This window comes from Lepus europaeus, chromosome 19 (assembly GCF_033115175.1).
Source record: "Lepus europaeus isolate LE1 chromosome 19, mLepTim1.pri, whole genome shotgun sequence".
Classification (NCBI taxonomy): Eukaryota; Metazoa; Chordata; class Mammalia; order Lagomorpha; family Leporidae; genus Lepus; species Lepus europaeus.
In genome coordinates this window covers 60,329,366-60,345,398 of record NC_084845.1, presented here as the reverse complement: position 1 = coordinate 60,345,398, position 16,033 = coordinate 60,329,366, and the positions used below count along the sequence as shown (strand labels likewise).

The 16,033-nt window shown below is 47.7% G+C and overlaps 1 protein-coding gene across 1 annotated transcript in view; it reads left to right on the top strand.

The window, feature by feature from the left end:
* The first annotated feature begins 347 nt into the window (after window positions 1-347).
* RFWD3 (ring finger and WD repeat domain 3) overlaps window positions 348-16,033 on the top strand; it is a 52,907-nt gene continuing 37,221 nt past the window's right edge. Inside the window, exons 1-2 of the mRNA XM_062176417.1 lie at window positions 348-456; window positions 11,240-12,107. Coding sequence (XP_062032401.1) covers window positions 11,242-12,107 — 866 coding nt within the window. The 5' untranslated portion in view covers window positions 348-456; window positions 11,240-11,241. The remainder of the gene's footprint in view (window positions 457-11,239; window positions 12,108-16,033) is intronic.

The window sequence follows — 16,033 nt, the reverse complement described above, 5'->3', positions numbered from 1 at the left end:
AGACAGGCAGCTCCTTCACTACAGGTTAAGCAGCAGCAGCAGGAACTACAGTTTGAACACATCTTCCTCCCCTAACTTTATCCCGCTAAGGAAGTTCAAAACAGAGCGCGGCAAACAACCCTCCGCGTTCTACTAGTCCGGGGGATGGGCGCGAGGTGACGGACACCGACTTCTACCAATTGTACGAGGCTTCCTCGAGCGTGGTCCCGCCTAGCCAGTTTACATAGGCTCAGCCAATGAGAGCGCCGCTGTTGCAGCGACCCCGCCACCCAAGGAAGAAGAAGGGACGGTATTGGCTGCTGGCTGGGGCTGTTATCCAATAGGAGCAGGCCGGGTCGGGCGCTCGCGTTGCGGAGGAAGTGGCGGTTGTTGGCGCGCGTTCGTTGGGAGTTCTACTGAAGTAAGCAAAGGTGCTTCGCTGGGCCCGCGAGCCCCGCCGCGCCCTTCAACCTTCAGGTGAGGCGGGGGTGCTTGCTTCTCCTCGGGCCTTGGTCCCGGGGAAACTTCTCCGGGCTTGATCTGTGGGCTCGGAGGCTCCGAACGCTGCACGAGGGGGCCTGAGGAGCCGCGGGCCTTCGGCGGCGCCCCAACCGTCGGGGCTGAGGGGCGCTACCCCCTCCTCCTCCCTGCGTTCCTGGGGGGCGGGGGCGGAAGGGGCCGCGTTGGCCTGTGCGGCGGGGGTCCCAGGTCTCTGGGCTCCTGCCCCAAGGGGAGAGCCTCCCGCACTTCTCTCCGTCTGGCTGGGCGCCCGTTACTCGGGTCGCTTTCAAGTTCCCCGAAAAAAAAAAAAAAAAAAAAAAAAAACACTTGATTTTATCACTGCAAGTCTGTAACCCGAACACCCTTATTACCCCCATTTTAAGGGTGAACAGGTTGAGCAAGGAGGTCGGGAGACCCACCTAAGCCCCCGCTCCACCCCATTCGAACCGAGGTCGGACCCCCCACCCCCACCCCGCCTGCTCGGGCGGTCCCCACAGCTTGTGCGTGTTGACCGACGCCAAAGTTTCAAAGCTTAGGAAGGTGCCTAGTGGGAAATTGGCGCGTTGGATTTTTTAAAAAATGTATTTATTTGAAGAGCAGTGAGAGCTTCCATTCGTTGGTTTTCTCCCCAAACGCGCACCAATAGGCAGGGCTGGGCCATGGCGATGCCAGGAGCCGGGAACTCCAAGCGGGTCTCCCGTGTGGGTGGCAGGGACCCAGTCTCCTGAACCATCGTCCGCTGCGTCTTAGGTGCTCGTGAGTAGGAAGCGGGGACTGGACCCCAGGGCCACGGTCTCCGACTGTAGACAGCCCCTGGTAGGGCACGCTGCCTGGGAAGCGTCCCGGAACGGCGCTCGCTGTTCCATAGAACCTTCTGTGACCATGGGAGTGTACGTTTCGTCTGCTGTCCACGCGTGGCTTGTAAGCACTTGAAATGTGGCCAGCGCAGTTGAGGAACCTGATTTTTTATTTAATTTAAGTTTAAAGAGCCGCTTGTGAGTGAGTAGTGGCTGTCAGAGAGAGATCTTCTATCTGCTGGTTCGTTTCCTAACTGGCTGTAAACAGCTGGGACTGGGCCATGCCAAAGCCAGGAACCTGGAACTCCATCCAGGGCTTCATACGTATGGCTAAGCCCTAGTGCTTGGGCCATCCTCCTCTGCTTTCCCAGGCACATTAACTGGGCGCTGAATGGGAAGTGGATGTGGGCGTCGCAGGCAGCAGTTTAACCCACTGTGCCACATTGCTGGCCGCTTGGTAGGTTCTTATTTGGAGTAGTAACCCTAAGAAGTTTTACTATTGTATATAAGTTTATATATACTGTAGTATAGCACTTAAGTATTTTAGCACGTGGTATATTCTTAGTTATCTGGTTTTGTTTGATTATGAGTTTTGGGTTTTTCTGAATTTGATGCTTAGGGAATACAGTGACGAATTCAACTTGGATTCTACTTTTCTATTTTCCTGTTCAAATCAGAACTGGTTGCTCACCAGGCATGTGATGGGAAGAAATTTCATTAAAATTCAGCCATGTTGAAAAATGCTAAGAAAAATTTAAAAATCTATGAAGTCACAACAAAGATCTAACAAATCTTGAGGGTTTTTTTTTTGTGTGTGTGGGTTTTTTAAAAATTTAATTGATAATCACAGTGACAGAAATCTCATCAACTAGTTCACTCCCTAAATTCCCTCAGGACTGAATCACACAGAAGCCAGGAGCCAGGAACGCTGTCTGGGCCTCCTGTGTTGTAGCAGGAACCCAAGCACTTGGGTAATCATCTGCTGCCTCACAGGCCCGTTAGCAAAAAGCTGGATTGGAAGCAGAGGTGGAACTCGATCTTGAGCGTCCTCATATGGGATACAGGTTTCCCAATGGGCAGCTTAACCCCCTGTGTGACAATACCCATCCTTGATATAATTGTTTTCCTTTTTTTTTTTTTTTTAAGATTGATTTATATATTTGAAAGGCAGTTATATATGGAGAAAGAATCTTCCATCTGGAGCGGCTGGGGTTGGCTGAAGCCAGGAGCTTCTTTTAGGTCTCCCACATGGGCACAGGGACCCAAGCATTTGTACCATCTTGGGCTGCCTTCCCAGATACATTAGCAGGGAGCTGGATTGGAAGTGGAGCAGCTGGGACTCAAACTGGCACCCATATGGGATGCTGGCATTGCAGGTGACAGCTTAATCCACTATACCACAACATCAGGAAGTGGTGGATAATGACGCAAATGTTTGAGTTCCTACTACCCACATGGAAGACTTGGATGGAGGGGGCCGGCGCCGTGGCGCAGTAGGTTAATCCTCCGCCTGGGGCACTGGCATCCCATGTGGGAGCTGGTTCTAGTCCCGGCTGCTCCTCTTCCAATCCAGCTCTCTGCTGTGGCCTGGGAAAGCAGTAGAGGTGGCCCAAGTCCTTGGGCCCCTGTGTCCACGTTGGAGACCAGGAAGAAGCTCTTGGCTCCTGGCTCCTGGCTTCGGATTGGCGCAGCTCCGGCCATTGCAGCCAACTGGGGAGTGAACTAACAGAAGGAAGACATTTCTGTTTCTCCCTCTCTTTGTAACTCTACCTCTCAAATTAAAAAAAAAAAAAAAAGAAAGAAAGAAATCTTAAAAAAAAAGACTTGCATGGAGTTCCTGGCTCCTTGCTGTGGCCTGGCACAGCCCTGGTTCTTGTAGGCATTTGGGTGGTGAACAAGCAGATGGAAGATCTCGATCTCTGTCAGTCTGCCTTTTAAATAATCTCTTTAAGAGTTGGAATCCTAGTGATTTCATCTGCAATCTGCTTTTTTTCTATTCAGTGTGATTTTTGAAGAGAATTTGGTGTTAGGGTTCTTAGAAGATGGCTGTTTATGGTTCTGCCGTGACCAGAGTTTTTCTTTACTTTCTTTTCCTCCATTTTCTGAGTTCTCTTTGTTGGGTTTCACTTAGTCATATATTGGCTCATGCTCCTAATTGCATTATTCTCTTAATTTTTTAAAAAGATTTATTTATTTGAAAGTCAGAGTTACGCAGAGAGAAAGAGAGGACTTCCATCCGTTGGTTCACTCCCCAATTGGCTGCAATGGCTGGAGCTGCGCCGATCCGAAGCCAGGAGCTTCTTCTGGGTCTCCCACGTGTGTGCAGAGGCCCAAGCACTTGGGCCATCTTCCACTGCTTTCCTATGCCATAGCAGAGAGCTGGATTGGAAGTGGAGCATCTGGATCTCAAACTGGCGCCCATATGGGATGCCGGCAGTGCAGGCGGCAGCTTTATCTGCTATGGCACAGCGCCGATCCCTCATTATTCTCTTATTTGGTTGTCTTTTTGTCTCCTGGAACAGTTCCTTTTCTTTTTTTTTTTTCTTTTTTTTTTTTGACAGGCAGAGTGGACAGTGAGAGAGAGAGACAGAGAGAAAGGTCTTCCTTTGCCGTTGGTTCACCCTCCAATGGCCGCCGCGGCTGGTGCACTGCGGCCGGCGCACCGCGCTGATCCGAAGCCAGGAGCCAGGTGCTTCTGGTTTCCCATGGGGTGCAGGGCCCAAGGATTTGGGCCATCCTCCACTGCACTCCCTGGCCACAGCAGAGAGCTGGCCTGGAAGAGGGGCAACCAGGACAGAATCCGGCGCCCCGACTGGGACTAGAACCCGGTGTGCCGGCGCCGCAAGGCGGAGGATTAGCCTAGTGAGCCACGGTGCCAGCCTCCTTTTCTTTTTTCTTACAGTCCTACAAAATCTTTATTTCCAAGAGCCCTTTCTTGTTTTTCTTGTCTTTTTTTTTTTTTTTTTCCTCTTCAAAGGACTGATTCTTTCTTTCTTAGATTTATTTATTTGAAAGGCAGAGTTACAAAGACAGAGGGGGGCAGAGAGATCTTCCATCCACTGTGGCTGCAGCAGCCGGAGGTGGGCATATCTGGAGCCAGGAGCTTCTATGGGTACAGGGGCACAAGTACTTGAGCTATCCTCTGCTGCTTTCCCAGGCACATTAGCAGGGAGCTGGATCAGAAGTGGAGCAATCGGGAGCTCAAACAGGCACCCATATTGGATACTGGCACACCATAGGGCTGGCCCCCAAAGGACTTTGTTTCAAGATAAAGATAGTTTCCATCCAGACCATGGTACCAAAGAATGAAAAAAAAGTATTTTGCCTCATGAGTTCTCACAGGGTCACGGCAGTACAAATGTCTAAAAAGCTAATATAGGCTGGTGCCGCGCCTCAATAGGCTAATCCTCCGCCTGCGGCACCGGCACACCGGGTTCTTGTCCCTGTTGGGGCGCCGGATTCTGTCCCGGTTGCTCCTCTTCCAGTCCAGCTCTCTGCTGTGGCCCGGGAAGGCAGTGGAGGATGGCCCAAGTGCTTGGGCCCTGCACCCGCATGGGAGACCAGGAGAAGCACCTGGCTCCTGCCTTCGGATCAGCGTGGTGCGCCGGACACAGCACCCCGGCCGCAGCAGCCATTGGGGGGTGAACCAACGGCAAAGGAAGACCTTTCTCTCTCTCTCTCTCTCTCTCTCTCTCTCACTGTTCACTCTGCCTGTCAAAAAATAATAAAAAATAATAATAGTAAAGCTAATATAGTCCTCAAGAGCTATATTCTAGTGTCTGGAAATGGCTTTATTTTCCAACTGATGTTGGGTTTGCTAGGAAATCTCTGTTATGAACTTACTCGATTCTTGGGGGTAAACCCCACACTCCCCATGTCTCTTGGAGTGTTCTCATCTGTCAGGTTTCCTGAGCCCTCGGAGTACAGCCAAGGATATCCTGGATCTCTTCCGCACAGTCCATCGTGGAAATCATTCTGCTTCCAGCCAAACATCATCGCCTAGATCTCTGTGATACAGGTCACCTCATCCTCTCCCAGTGCAGCTCTCTGATGTGGTTAGCTGGGATCTGGGGTTTGTTGGGCTTCTTTATAGGTCTCCATGAGTTCCCAAACAGACCAGGTGGCCCAGAAGACTGGGCATAGCCATTGCTCACTGAGCTCCTAGAAGTCTCTACCCATTTGTTTTCTGATTTGTTCTTTTTTCCCCTAGCATTTTTTTTTTTTTTAATTTTTATTTTTGACAGGCAGAGTGGACAGTGAGAGACAGAGACAGAGAGAAAGGTCTTCCTTTTTGTCGTTGGTTCACCCTCCAATGGCCGCCGCGGTAGCGCGCTGCGGCCGGCACACCGCGCTGATCCGATGGCAGGAGCCAGGTGTTTATCCTGGTCTCCCATGGGGTGCAGGGCCCAAGCACTTGGGCCATCCTCCACTGCACTCCCTGGCCACAGCAGAGAGCTGGCCTGGAAGAGGGGCAACCGGGACAGGATCGGTGCCCCGACCGGGACTAGAACCCGGTGTGCCGGCGCCGCTAGGCGGAGGATTAGCCTATTGAGCCGCGGCGCCGGCTCCCCTAGCATTTTTTAAAAATGGATTTATACTCCTAAAATCCTAAGATTTTAACTAGTTTGGTTTTGTAAATTTGAACATTTTTTCTCTGCTCTTTCTTAACATTTTCTTCCAAGTAGTTCTCTGTCTGCTTTAGTCTCTCTGTCTTATTGGGGCTTTCCTCAAATGTCAATTGATCTTTGACTGCTTGCTTTTGTGTTTGTTTTAAGTCAGACAGGCAGCTCCCATCCATTGGTTCACTCCCCACATGTCCAGGACTGGGCTAGGCCAAAGCTGAGAGCCAGAAAATAAATCTGGATCTCACACACCAGTGGCAGGGACCAATTACTTGAGCCATCACCTGCTCCCTCTCAAGAGTCTACATTAGCAGGAAGATGGAATTAAGAAATAAGAGCTGGGCGGGGGGGGGGGGGGGGGAGTGTCAGCGCTGTGGCTCACTTGGTTAATCCTCCGCCTGTGGCGCCGGCATCCCATATGAGTGCCACGTTCTAGTCCCGGTTGCTCTTCTTCCAGTCTAGCTCTCTGCTGTGGCCTGGGAAGGCAGTGGAGGATGGCCTAATTGCTTGGGCCTCTGCACCCACATGGGAGACCAGGAGGAAGCACCTGGCTCCAGGCTTTGGACCAGCGTAGCTCTGACCGTAGCGGCTATTTGGAGGGACAACCAACGGAAGGAAGACCTTTCTCTCTGTCTCTCTCTCTCTCACTATCTAACTCTCTCTGTCAAATAAATAATAATAATAATAAAATAAGAGCTGGAATTCAAACCCTGGGACTCTGATATGAAATGTAAGAGTCTTAACTCTGCTATGTAGGACACATGTCCTTTTTAATTTTGTTCCTAAGGTTAAACAGCGGCTTTTTTTTTTTTTTTTTTTTTAAGATTTATTTTATTGGGGCTGCCACTGTGGAGAAGCAGATAAAGCTGCCTCCTATCATGCCAGCATGCCATTTGGGCATTGGTTCGAGACTCGACTGCTCCACTTCCAATCCAGCTCCCTGCAAATGTGCCTGGGAAAGCAGTAGAAGATGGCCCAAGTGCTTGGGCCCCTGCACCCACGTGGTAAACCCAGAAGAAGCTCCTGGCTCCTGGCTTCAGCCTGGTCCAGTTCTGGCCACTGTAGCCATTTGGGGAGTAAAATAGCAGATAAAAGACCTCTCTCCCTCTATTTTTCTGTAACTGCCTTACAAGTAACTAAAGTAAATCTTTTAAAAATAAAGAAAAAAAAAACAAAATATTTACTTTATTTTGAAAGTCAAAATTAAAAAGAAAGAAATCTTCCCTCAGCTGGGTCTCTCTCCAGATGGCCATAACAGCGAGCACTGAGCCAGGCTGAAGCTAGTAGCTGAGAGCTTCATCCGCGTCTCCCATGTGGGTGGCAGAAGTCTAGACACTTGGGCCATTTTTCACTGCTTTTCCCAAGCCATTAGTAAGGAGCTAGATAGGAAGTAGAGCAGACAGGATGTGAACTAGTGCTCATGTCGGATGCTGGTGTCACAGATGGTGACTTTACCCATTATACCACAGTGCCAATCCCTCTTTTTAAGGTTTATTTATTTGAAAGAGTTTCAGAGAGAGAGAACCTCCATCCACTGTTTTACTCTCCAGATAGCCACATTGACCAGGGTTGAGCCAGGCTGAAGTCAAGACATGGCCATCTTCTGTTTTTCCCAGGCCGTGCAGCCAGGACATGGCCTGTACCCTTATGGGGTGCCAGTATTGTGGGCAGCAGTTTTGCCTGCTTTGCCATAACATTGACCTATTTATTTTTAAAAGGAGACCCTTGGAAAGTTGATTGGAAGCTTTGAGTTGCTAAGCCTTATCAATTATTGTGCTTTTACTGCTAGATAATATTCATAGACCCATCTGTTTTCTTGGGAAACTCATGGTCGTGAGTCTATAAAGATCTGTTTTTATTGAACTAGTGTTCTTTAGAGAGCAGTTTTCTAGTCAGCTGCCTCAGGGCATAAGGAATGTACAGTCCATAAACCGGAAGATGTACCTGGTTATTTGCAGGTCACAGAAGCTGAGGAGGAAGGTTGGGATTATCTGATGTTCCTCCTTTGTAGACTTTACTTACCCACTTACTTTCACTGCTGTGCTGCCTTCTATTCTGGTCGTAAGCCTGTCTGGTTCACACTTTTAGTTTTCTACAAATTAGGGGGAGAAGGAATTTTTTTTATTTGACTGGATAGTGTTTCTTTGAAAAGGAGACAGGCTAACTACTTTACAGGCTCTTAACTAACCTGCTTCAGCTCCATTTAAGATTCATTCATTCATTCGAAAGGCAAAGTGACAGAGAAACATCTCCATTCACTGATTCATTCCCCAGAAGCCTGCAATAGCTAGGACTGAAGCAGACTGAAGCCAGAAGCCAATAATTCTAATTCTAATTCTAATTCAGGATCTCCCATGTGAGTGGCAGGAACCCCAGTACCAGGGCCATTATCTGCTGCCTTCCAGGTGCATTAACAGAATACTGGATTGGAAGCACAGTAGCTGGAACTCAAACCAGCACACCAGTATGGTATGCTGGCATCCCAAGCTGCAGCTTAGCCTGCTACACCACAGTGTCCACCACTTCGGCGTCATTTTCTAACAGTGACTTTTGTGATACCTGGTTTCCCCAAACTCCTTAGTGGAACTCAGCTAGCTTCTCAAATACATGTTTTCCCCTACTCTGCAGGAATGAGTTTTACCTTTTCATTTCTACTAAGTAATATTCAGTCGTCAGTTCCCTTTATTTATGGTCTCAAAAAGCTAGTTTGTGTATCTCATATCCTAGTTACATTTGCATTGTCCTTGTATAATTGCCTAAATTTACTCAGCCCAGTCCAATCCAATCTGCAATCCCACCACTTCAGGGAAATTGTTCCTTCTTTTAGGTTATCTAGTATTCCAAATTGCTAAATCTAGTTGCCATTCTTGCCCGCAAGCACTGACACTCTTGACCATGCCTTCCTTGAAATATTCTAAGACTTCATGGTCTTCATTACTGGCTTTTTCTGATGCTATTTTCCTTTTAATATTAGTGTCTCTGAGTTTAGTCTTTGGCCCTCTTCTATCAATCTCCTTTGGTGGTGTGGTCTGCTTCTGGGATTTTAAGAAGCATGTTTTAATAAAGATGTCTGTTATTTTCTGTCTCCACTGCTGGTACTCTTGCTCAAGCATTTGTGATCATTGACTTGACTTTTAAATTTTAAAGATTTATTTATTTGAGAGGCAGAACAAGAGAGATCTTCTGTCTGCTGGATCACTCCTCAAATGGCTGCAACTGCCAGAGCTAGGCTGATTTGAAGCCAGGAGCCAAGACCTTCCTCTGTGTCTCCTACATGGGTGCAGGGGCCCAAGGACTTGTGCCATCTTCTGCTGCCTTCCCAGGTGCATTAGCAGGAAGTGGATCAGAAGTGGAGCAGCCGGGACTGGAACCAGCATCCATATGGGATGCCGGCACTGCAGGTGGCAGCTTTACACACTACGTCACAGTGCTGGCCCCTGGCTTGACTCTTAAAATAGCCTCTACCCTGGTTACCACACTTGCACGCTTAGTCCTCTAAGATCTATTCCTGAAACACAAGAAACTCCGTATCCATGAGGCCTTTACTGATAATATTCTGACCATCAGCCTCAGATACTATCCATTCTTCCTCACTGTGCTCTTTGAACTAGTGTGCTAGCTTCTGAATACACCAGACACCAAGCTTCAGCAAGGACCTTGTACCAATTTCCTCTGAAACCCTTCTTCCTTTGGTTCTTCATATGGCCAGCCTCTTTTAATCCTGTATGCTTCTACTCAGTTTTCATTTTTTGGAAAGGCCTTCCTCCACAACTGTTTGGATTTTTTGTTTTGTTTTGTTTTTTCTAAGATTTATTTATTGGGTCTGGTTTTGTGGCATAGTGGGTTAAGCCCCACCTGCAACTCTGTCATACCATCTGGCTGCCAGTTTGAGACCTGGCTGCTCTACTTCCAATCCAGCTTGCTACTAATCCATCTGGAAAAGCAGTGAAGGATGGCCCAGGTGCTTGGGCTCCTGCACCCACATGGGAGACCAGAAAAGACTCTGGGCTCTTGACTTTGGCCTGGCACAGCCCTGGCTGTTGCAGCCATTTAGGGAGTGATCCAACAGATGGAAGATCAATCCTCCCTCCCTCTCTCCTTCTCTGTAACTGCCTTTTAAATAAAATAAATAAATCTTAAAACATTTTTAAAAACTACAAAAAGGATTTATTTATTTATTTGAAAGGTAGAGTTACAGAGAGGGAGAGTCAGAGAGATATTTTCCATCCTCCTATTCACTCCTAAATGATTGTAACAGCCAGAGCTGGGCTGATCCAAAGCCAGGAGCCAGGAGCTTCTTCCAGGTCTCCCACACAGGTGCAGGGGCCCAAGGACTTGGACCATCCTCTACTGCTTTCCGCAGGCCATTAGCAGAGAGCTCAATTGGAAGTGGAGCAGCCACTTTACAAACAGTTGTGTGGAGCCAACCCCAAGATTCTTAATAAATATCTGTTGAAAGGACCAACCTAATGAAATTAGAGATGGGAAACAAAACAAATTGGATAAAGAAAGATTGCTTAGCCTTTTTGGAGATATTAAATTTCTATTGTTGGTTAGTAACTGAGTTAATTTTGCAAGTGTTAAAAGGTGCTGTTTGTAATTTTTGATGTCCTGATGAATATTACCATCTAAAACTAGGTGTGTAATCAGATGCATTTGTTTTTGCAAAATGTTTGTATTCCAGTCAAGACAGAACTGCAGAGTGTCTGGGAGGTTGGTTTCCGACCCAATAGTTCAATCCTCTTATGTTATAGATATAATTTGGATGATACATCTGTGGTCACAGGATTTCATATTGTTGAAAGATGAACTGGGAAACTGATTATAAGTGCTTCTTTTGTGGGAGAAAAAAAGTACATGATGACCAAAACATTTCAACTCAAATAAGTAACTAGGCCTAGACATTTGGCCTACCACCAGTTAAGACTTGCATTGAGACATGTACTGCATCCCATATTGGAGTGTCTTGGATTCACATCTCGCTCTATGCCTGATTCCATCTTCCTGCTAATGCGAGCCCTGGGAGGCAGCAGATGACGGTTCAAGTAGTTGGATTCCTGCCACTTAAATGGAAAACCTGGATTGGGTTCTTGGCTCCCAAATTCAACCTCATTCAGCTCTAACCATTGTAGGCGTTTGGAGAGTGAACCAACAAACAAGAGCTCTCTCTCTTAGCTATCTGTGTCTCTCAGGTAAAAAAATGACTAAAATCTTTAAGCCTGTCAGTTTTGCTGACAGAATGGTATTAACAAAATTCTGAAAGACTAGGTATGATTCTATCATCTGTGTAACGTGTTTTGTCTATTTTACTAATAATACTTTTTACAAATATTTCTGTAGTTATGGCTCATGAAACAATGGAATATAGTATCCAAGCACAGTTAGATAATCCTGCTTCAGAAGCTGTTCCTGAGGTCAGCAGCAGCCAAGGAGGACCGCTTCTGCTGCAGCCTGCTCCTGTTGAAGCTGTCAGCAGCCAAGGAGGACCGCTCCTGCTCCAGCCTGCTCCTGTTGAAGCTGTCAGCAGCCAAGGAGGACCGCTCCTGCTGCAGCCTGCTCCTGTTGAAGCTGTCAGCAGCCAAGGAGGACCGCTCCTGCTGCAGCCTGCTCCTGTTGAAGCTGTCAGCCAAGGAGGACCGCTCCTGCTCCAGCCTGCTCCTGTTGAAGCTGTCAGCCAAGGAGGACCGCTCCTGCTGCAGCCTGCTCCTGTTGAAGCTGTCAGCAGCCAAGGAGGACCGCTTGTGCTCCCGCCTATTCCTGTCGAAGTCGTGAGCAGACAAGAGCAACCACCCTTTCTTCAGCCTATTGCTGTTGACGTTGTCAGCAGCCAAGGGACGCCATCCTTGTTCCAGCCCATTCCTGCTGAAGTGGTCAGCAGCCACTTGGTAGCGCCTCTGTTCCAGCCTGCTCCACAGGTGGCCACCAGTCTGACAGAGGAAGTGGAGCTTGCGAGAGAAGCGAGTGTGGATATGAATCCAGGAGCTTCAGAGGAGCGTAGGCAGATACCTGGTGCTGCTCGCACACCCCGAGGGGCTTCATTAGAGTCAGTGAATAGCTTCATTAATGGTCTGCAGAGACTTCATGGTATGCTAGAATTCCTGAGACCTTCATCTTCAGACCACAATGTGGGGCCACTGAGAGTGAGGAGAAGGGGGTCTGCCTCACGCAGAGCAAGAGCTGGAGGGTCGCAGAGGACTGATAATACCAGGTAAATATTTATGTATAAGTCATGTGATTAGTGCCATACCACTAGGAATTATGAAACTCAGACTCAGATCTTATCCCCAGTGCTGCCAGACTGGCAGTGTGACCTTTTAGCATGTCAGATAACCTTTCTGAACCTGCTGCTTCCTTGTAAGTCAGATGGGGAAGTTCCTGCCCCATTTACATCGCAAAATAATTGAAGATATAAGTTATACTGAAGTGCTTTGAAAACTAGGTGGTAGTTTTGTTTTTTGACAATAGTTTTTGTGGAAGTTAGCTCTTTAGATCATTTGAGTCGTCTTTTTTTTTTTTTTTTTAAGTTATTTTGTTTATTTGAAAGGCAGTTATAGACATTCCCCAAATGACCAAGGTGACCAGGGCTGGGACAGACTGAAGGCAGGTCATCCAGCCCTGGCTGTTAATGACATTTGGGAAGTGAAGCAGCAGAAAGATTTATCTTTCAAATAAATAAATAGGTACTTTTGGGGAAAATTTTAAAAAGCATGGCTGTTAAGCCTCTGCCTGTAGTGCTAGCATCCCATATGGGTGCTGGTTTGAGTCCTGGCTGTTCCACTTCAATTCAGCTCTCTGCTGATGGCCTGGGAAAGCAGTGGGAAATTGCCCAATTACATTAATTTCCATGGCTCCTGGCTTTGGATTGGCCCAGCTCTGGCCATTGCAGCCATTTGGGGAGTGAACCAGCAAATGGGAGGACCTCTCTCTCTTTTTTTTTTTTTTTAAATTTTTGACAGGCAGAGTGGACAGTGAGAGAGAGACAGAGAGAAAGGGCTTCCTTTGCCGTTGGTTCACCCCTCCAATGGCCGCCGCGGTAGCGTGCTGCAGCCGGCGCACCGCGCTGATCCGATGGCAGGAGCCAGGTGCTTCTCCTGGTCTCCCATGGGGTGCAGGGCCCAAGCACTTGGGCCATCCTCCACTGCACTCCCTGGCCACAGCAGAGAGCTGGCCTGGAAGAGGGGCAACCGGGACAGGATCTGGCACCCCGACCGGGACTAGAACCCGGTGTGCCGGTGCTGCAAGGCGGAGGATTAGCCTAGTGAGCCACGGCGCCGGCCGACCTCTCTCTTTTTTAAGATTTATTTATTATTTGAAAGTCAGAGTTACACAGAGACAGGAGAGGCAGAGAAAGAGAGAGGTCTTCCATCTGATGGTTCACTCCCCAGATGGACGCAATGGCCAAGCTACGCTGATCCAGAGCCAGGATCCTCTTCCAGGTCTCCCAGGTGGGTGCAGGGACCCAAGGACTTGGGCCATCTTCTACTGCTTTCCCAGGCCATAGCAGAGAGCTGGATCAAAAGTGGAACAGCGGGGACTAGAACAGGCGCCCATATGGGATGCCAGCACTTCAGGCCAGGGCGTTGACCCGCTGTGCCACAGCGCCAGCCCCTACACATTACTCTTACTTTAAACTGTCTTCCCCTGGATTATAAAGGTAGAGTAAGAGTCCATACATTGGTGTGAGGTGAAGGCACCTTTGTAGCACATGTTGGGGCCCCTGTTGAAGTAAGCAAGTGGACCACGTTTCCATGGCTAAGAACTGAGAGTGGTATCCCCAGGAGCTGGCAAATTGCCTAGAGGCCTGTTAGAGGAGTTGTCCCCAGCCTAGCTTATTGATCACACTATTGCTGGGGAGACCTCTGAGTTGATTGCTCTTAGTTGGGCCTACTGACTTGTATTAGCCAGTTCATGGGAAGGTAACACTTATAAGCCAGATTCAATTTACAATCAGAAATAGAACCATTACACACCAAATTCTGTTGTCAAAGTCAGAAGGTAAACTTACAGTCAAAAAAATTGCTTGATGCATGTAGAATCTGTGCTCAGGGAAGGGATTTAGATTTTAGATGTTGTGGTTGAACTTGGCCTAGCAGTTAAGATGATGCTTGGGATGTCCATGACCCATGTCAGAGTATCTGCATTCGAATCCCTGCTCTGTTTCCAATTCTGTCTTGCTAATGTGCACTCTGGAGGTCAGCAGGCTCGAGTAGTTGATCTCTGCTACCCACATGGAAGACCTGTATCACATTCTAGGATCTTAGTTTTGGCCTGGTCAGCCCTGGTTGTTGTGGATTTTGGGGGAATGAACCAGCAGATAGTGTAGCTCTACCTGCCTCTGTGACTCTCAAATAAATATTTATTTTAAAAGATAGTTCCTGGAGCTGGTGTTGTGGCACAGTGGGTTAAGCTCCTGCCTGTGACAGTCCTGGCTGCTCCATTTTTTTCTTAAAGATTTATTTATTTATTTGAAAGGCAGAGTTCCAGAGAGGCAGAGGCAGAGAGAAAGAGAGCAGTCTTGTATCCACTAGTTCACTCCCCCGATGGCCATAACGGCTGGAGCTGGACCAGGAGCCAGGAGCTTCTTCCTGGTCTCCCAAAGAGGTACAGGGGCCCAAAGACTTGAGCTATCTTCCACTGCTTTCCCAGGCTATAGCAGAGAGCTGGATCAGAAATGGAACAGCCAAGACTCAAACCGGTGCCCATATGGGATGCTGGCACTGCAGGTGGCAGCTTTACCCACCATGCCACAGCGCCAGCCCGGAGAAATCTTTCATCTGCTGGTTCACTCCCCAAATGGCCACAGTGGCCAGGCCACAGCCAAGAGCTTGAAGCTTTATCAGATTTCCCACTTGGATGGATGCAGGGCTCCAAATACTTGGGAACATCTTCTGCTTTCCTACGCACATTACAAGAAGCTGGATTGGAAATGGAGCAGCCAGGACTGGAACTGGCGTTCACATGTAATGCTGGCTTTGCAGGCATCAGCTTAACCTGCTTTGCCATGATGCTGGCCCATGCTCCATTTCTTATCCAGCTCCCTGCTAATCTGCCTGGGAAAGCAGTGAAGATGGCTGCAGTACTTAGGCTCCTGCCACCCACAAAGGAGACTTGAATGGAGTTCCACGCTCTAGACTTCGGCCTGGATTAGTCCTGGCTGTTGCACCATTTGGGGAGTAAACTTTTGAATGTAAGATTGATTCTTTGTCTCTTTCCTTTCCCCCCTCTCTCTTTCTTCTCTTCTCCCCCTCTCTTCCCTCTCCCCTTCTCCCCTTGTCCCCTCTCTCCCTCTGTCCCTTGCTCTCCCACTCTCCATAATTCTGTCTTTCAAATAAAGAAATAGAAGATAGTTCCTTTAAAAAAAATTTCACAGTGGGAAGATGTCAGTCAAGCTATTTGATCGATAGCCATATATCTTTTTCCACAAAGGAAATAAACCTAAAAGGCAAGAACTGTGCTGTTCAATAGAAAAAACATGGATTTTGAAGCCAGATAAATATGATATTAAAACATTTTTTCCTTAGGTGTGTTGTAAGCACATTCTAGACTTATACAAGTGTGAGCTTTCCCAGAACCAATGGCTTATAATATCTGGACTTTTTTTTTTCTTGAGATCAATTTCTCAAATGGTATTTGGCCTTTACTTCCCACACAGACTGTTGAGAGCCTGAGCCAGTTGAGATCCTGGCCAGGGTGGACAGCTTTTGTCAGATTCGGCCAAGAAGCCAAAGTTAAAGAAAGCTAGATAATGATCCTGCTTTTCCAGTAGGCTGCTTAGTCAAGATCATGAACTTCCTTTCCTTTTTCTTTGTTTGAGACTGCTTGATTCTGGATGCTAGGGTTGTCACTTACTTATCGGTATTTATAATCCTCCACTTTGTAGGAGATTGAACTTTGTCCTAGAGATGTATATTAGTGAACAAGTCAGTTCAGGAGATATGTTCTCATGGAACATAAGGAATCTAGGACTACAGAGGTTAAGAGCAAAATAAATCCAGAGATGACAAGTACAGAGATGGAAGAATACTTCTTGGGTTCTAACATTACCTTCTGTTAGTCTCTGCACAATTTTCCTTTCCTATGTCCCCACATAACCTTGGAAATGCTGATTTTGCTGTATAAATCTAGTGATGAAAA